General features: G+C 63.3%; 1 protein-coding gene across 1 annotated transcript in view; it reads right to left on the reverse strand.

The window, feature by feature from the left end:
- Nucleotides 1-4,973, reverse strand: part of LOC103617001 (vasoactive intestinal polypeptide receptor 1) — an 8,933-nt gene that overhangs the window by 984 nt on the left and 2,976 nt on the right. The window contains exons 3-12 of the mRNA XM_017736292.1: nt 4,879-4,966; nt 3,484-3,593; nt 3,202-3,299; nt 2,617-2,749; nt 1,868-2,021; nt 1,303-1,363; nt 943-1,009; nt 747-838; nt 423-552; nt 115-156 (exon numbers count right to left, since the gene is read on the reverse strand). Of these exons, the coding sequence (XP_017591781.1) occupies nt 115-156; nt 423-552; nt 747-838; nt 943-1,009; nt 1,303-1,363; nt 1,868-2,021; nt 2,617-2,749; nt 3,202-3,299; nt 3,484-3,593; nt 4,879-4,966 (975 nt within the window). The remainder of the gene's footprint in view (nt 1-114; nt 157-422; nt 553-746; nt 839-942; nt 1,010-1,302; nt 1,364-1,867; nt 2,022-2,616; nt 2,750-3,201; nt 3,300-3,483; nt 3,594-4,878; nt 4,967-4,973) is intronic.

Here is a 4,973-nt window from a genome sequence, read left to right on the forward strand (position 1 = left end):
GGGCGGGGGGGCAGGGGAAGTGTCCCTGTGCCCATGTGTGGCTTTGGGGCACCCTCGGCGTGTCCCTGTGCCCGCTGTGGTGCCCGGGGCTTGGGGGGGGACACACGCACTCACCTCCCCGTTGAGGAAACAGTAGAGCAGAGCCACCAGGAAGCCCTGGAGAGGACAGGAGGAGCAGTTTTCACCCAGAGGAAGGGGCCAGACCCCTCTGTGCTCGTCTCCCCCCTGCCTTTACCTCCTCCCACAGCTCCGACCCACCCCAGGGCAGAGGAAATCAGTGCCAGCTTCTCCAGGCCCAGCCCTTGTGCCCTGCCCCAGGGGTTGGGGGACACCCTCTCCCAAAAGGGGCCAAAGCCCCACATCCCCGGGGCTCCTGCTGGGGTTTGGGGTGGGAGCATGGGGGCTTCCCCTGCCCACCTCACCTGGTAGGAGCCGAGCACCAGCTCGAAGTAGAGCCGGGCGTCCACGCCCACGTGCTCGGGGAAGAGCGCGAACACCACGTAGTGCACCCCGAAGAGGGGGATGAGGAGCAGCGTGGACTTGGTCAACCTCCTGTGGGGGGTGAGAGGGGTCTGGGTGCTCCTGCTGCCCCACCAGGCCTCCCCAAAATCTTGGTCTTAACCCCAAGTGGGTTCTGTGTGCAAGGCAGGCCTTGGAGGCTGCAAGATTGTCCTCTGTGCTCCTCCCAGGAGGGTCCCTCTGGCCTGGGAGCCCAGACCCCGGGTGGGCACAGCCCTGCCCCTTACAGGTACTGCTGCTTGTGGGTTTTGCTGAGGTCTGGGCACCGGATCTTCTGTGCCAACATCCTGGTGACATTGAGGAAGATGAGGAAGTTCACCTGGCCCGGGAAGCCACGTCTCAGGCTCTGCACAGCCCCTGGCTGGGCCCCCGGCCCTGTGGGACCCCTGGCTCGGGGCTGGGACTCGCAGGGAACACACTCACAAATATGGCCAGGAGGATGGGAGCCTTGATCACCCACCAGTACGGGCTGGAGTAGTCATCCCAGCACCTACGGGACAGGAGAGGTGGCTCTGGCACCCACTGGGACCTGTGTGGCCCAGCTGTCCCTCTGCCACCTCTTTGGCCAGCCCCCTGCCCCCTTTGCACCCCTCTTGCCCCGGGACCCAGCAGAGAACAGAAATAACATTTCCATAAAGTGCTGGCCCCGTCCTCCCCTCCTGAGCCAAAGGTTCACCCCCAGGACTTGGACTGGGACACGTGGCCAAGGTGGCCTGGAGAGGGCTGAGGTGGCCTGGAGAGGGCTGAGGTGGCCTGGAGAGGGCCGAGGGCAGCTGCTCTTACCCGTGGTTGTCGTACTGGAGCCTGGTGATCACCCACACCCCGACTGTGACCATGGGGACACCTGCAAGGACAGGACAGAGGCAGGGATGGTCCCTCCAGTGCTCTGGGGGGTCCCTGTGCCACCCCTCTGTCCCCAGAAACGCGTGTCCAGGTCAGTTCTGGATGTGGCAGGAAGGTGACAACCTTCCCACCTTCTCCAGGAGAAGGAAATGGTGCCACTGATGGCGCTGTGTCTGTGTCACCTCCCGGCCACCCTCCTGCCCCCGTGTGCTCTCACACCCACCCAGCGCCTGGCATGGGTGTTCCCAGCCCCGGCTGGGTGTGGGATGAAGGGAGGACCTGTCCTGGATCAGGCCACGCTTCCCCAGCAGCTCCAGGGGCTGGCAGGAGTGGGTGGGTGCCCCCCAAGGCCAGCCAGGGACATGCTGGCGTGGGGCCGTGCTGGGAGCAGCCCATGGGACCTCAGGCTGGCGACTTCTGGCCAGGTGGGTCTCGGATCTGGCCATTCCCAGGTGGTTCCTGCCCGTGGATGTGCCGGGGGTGTCCGGGGTGTCCCCACGCCCACCCCAGCCGACGAGGACGTAGCCCCAGGTGTAGCTCCTGTCGCAGGTGAAGGTGAGCAGCAGCAGCGTCTGCAGGTACAGCCCCTCCACCAGCAGCCAGTAGAAGTTGGCCAGCACTGAGTACTGGAAGAAGGCGATGGCTGCTTTGCAGGTCACCTGCCAGGGGAGGAGGGGAACGCTCAGGGTGCACAGAGCCTGTGCTGGGACACAGGGGGTGTCACCCTCCCCATGCCCCTCCTGAGGACACCTGTGATGACCTTTCAGTGATGACCCTTCAGTACAGCCCCAGGGACTCTGCCCCAGTCCCTCACACCATCTGCACCAGGTTCTGCTCTGCCTGTGCCCCACGGGCAGGTGACCACGGGCTGGTTTTGTGGGACCTTTAAGAACCCCGTGGTTGTGTCCGTGGTGCTCTCGGTGTCGTATCCTCACTCAGGGGTTCCTGTTTTGATTGAAAACCCCAAATCTGAGCAGTACCTGGTGCTGCTGGGGTTGTGCTGAGCTTTGGCCCCACTGGGGACACCACTGGGGACACTCAGCCTGAGGCCAGGGGCAGCTTTGGGGACAGAACCTGTTCCCTGCGCAGACAGAAATGCAGAAATGCTGAACCTCCCCACGGCAGGATTTCCTCCACCTCAGAGCCTCTCTCTCTCCTCTTCCATATAAAATCCACCCCGAGCCCCACCAACCCCTTCCCACGAGCTCCTGCTGCTCTCCCTGCCCCGTTCCCAGGCTGTGGTTTGGGATTTACCGTGGACATCGTGCAGTGGTCGATGGACTCATCCGAGAAGAGGACGCCGTCCTTGATGAACACGGCGGTGGCCCGCAGGATAAAGGAGGTGAAGAAGTGGATGTGGATGGAATTCCTGGTGCAGTGCAGTTTCCTGCAGGAGGGAGGGATAGGCTGTGCCCGAGCAGGAGCAGAGACGGTGCTTTGGTGTCTCCTTCCCTGGCTGGAGCCCAGCCCAGGGGTCACTGCTGGTGATGGTCACAAAGCCCTGGAGAAGTTTTCCTGCTCTAAAACCAGGAAGGACGGGGCTGTGCTGTGCTTGGGGCTGCTCAGGGACAAGGGGAACATCCCAGAAACCTCTGGAGAGCCCAAATCTGCAGCACAGGGAGATCTGCAAACCCAGAACTCGACAGGGCCACCCGAGGGTTTGGTCTGCGCCACCAGAGAAGGACAACGCTGCCGTTCCTCTCCTGCCTTCCCGGTGGTCCTGTCAGCAGGGACGGATCCTGGCTGCTCCGGGAGGGGACAGGCCGAGGGCAGCCACCCCTGTGGGGATTTATCCCGTGTCCCTCCAGCCCCTGGAGCTGGAGCAGCTCCCAGCCCTACCCGAAGCAGGAGAAGATGCCGATGGCCAGGAGCAGCGCTGCCAGCGACGTGGAGTAGCCGCAGGTGTAGAGCACCTTCATGGTGACAAAGTGGCCTCTCTGGAAGGGACAGCACCAGCGGAGTGAGGGGACACCGACTGGGAAGGGCTGGTGTGGCACAAGCAGGGAGGTGACAGCCCTTGCCCCCCAAGGATGAGGCCAAATGGGATAACCCTGGGAGCATCTCTGTGTGGGGAAGGGGAACGTGGGGACAGCTCCCTGCAGCCCCAGGGGTCCCACGTGCCGTGGCCTCGGTGTCGTTGTTGCTGCCGAGGGTCTCCAGCCGGCAGGCGCTGTGGTAGGGGGGGCTGGGGAGGCTCCATCCCCACTCGGTGCAGTTCCTCTGGATCAGCCCTGCAGGACAGGGAGGGACCTCAGGGGAGCCGAGGGTGTCACCTCTGGTGGCATCCCCAAAGTGCCCGGCCTGGGACAGACTGGGACAGCAGCGTGGAACCCGAGTGGCCCGGCTGGCCCAGCCCCACTGGCTCCCATCACTCCCTCCTGGCTCCCATCACTGCCCCGTCCTTCCCAGATCCCATTGCTCCTCCTGGCTCCCATCACTGCCCCGTCCTTCCCAGATCCCATTGCTCCTCCTGGATCCCATCACTGCCCCGTCCTTCCCAGATCCCATTGCTCCTCCTGGATCCCATCACTGCCCCGTCCTTCCCAGATCCCATTGCTCCTCCTGGATCCCATCACTGCCCCGTCCTTCCCAGATCCCATTGCTCCTCCTGGATCCCATCAACTGCCCCGTCTTCCCAGATCCCATTGCTCCTCCTGGCTCCCATCACTGCCCCGTCCTTCCCAGATCCCATTGCTCCTCCTGGCTCCCATCACTGCCCCGTCCTTCCCAGATCCCATTGCTCCTCCTGCATCCCACTGCTGCCCCATCCCTCCCAGACCCCATCACTCCCTCCTGGGTCCCATCACTGCCCGATCCATCCAGATCCCATCTCTACCCCATCCCTCCTGGATCCCATCACCCCCTCTGGCCCCGTGCCTGGAGCTGACAGGAAAACTTCGGGCAGGGTGTGAAAACAAGCACAGATCCCTGCAGTAGGAGGGAATTGGGAACTGAGGCTATAAAATTGCTCATTCATCCTGTGAGGGCCCCATCGAGCCTCTCCCGAGCTGTTCCTACCCCAAAGCAAACATTTTCCAACATTTTCCAAATTACAGGAGTAATTTCTTTCTCCGAGGAAGCGCTCGGAGACTGCGGCAGCGCTCGGGTGCTCTGGGTGGGGTCTCCACCAAGAGGGGTGGAGGCAGCTCAGGAGCCCTGGGATGGTGCGTGGGACAGGAGGGCACCAAGCAGCAAGGGAACCGTCCTGGCGTCACCGGGATGGAGGGTGAGGTCCTCCCACAGAGTGATCAAAGGATTTGCGGACTGTCCCGGTGTCACCAGGATGGAGGGTGAGGTCCCCGCGGGCTCCACCCACACAGGGATGGAAGGATTTGGGTCCTGCTGCGGCAGCTCCCTGGTTCTCTGCTTTTCCCAGCCCCTGCCTGGACTGCAGTTTGCTCCAAGGACATTTATTCTGGAGGGGCAGGAGCTGCGGGGTCAGGGCTGGGGTGGCACAGGGGTCCCAGGCAGAGTGGGTGGGTCCCGCGGGAGGAGCGATCCCGGCTGGATTCAGACCTTTGGAATTCTTGAAGACGTGCAGGATGTCAGGACAGGCCACAACTCGGGACTGGCCGAGGGGCAGGGCGGGCCAGCAGCTCACCCCCTCCCAC

This window comes from Corvus brachyrhynchos, unplaced genomic scaffold (assembly GCF_000691975.1).
Source record: "Corvus brachyrhynchos isolate BGI_N302 unplaced genomic scaffold, ASM69197v1 scaffold96, whole genome shotgun sequence".
NCBI lineage: Eukaryota > Metazoa > Chordata > Aves > Passeriformes > Corvidae > Corvus > Corvus brachyrhynchos.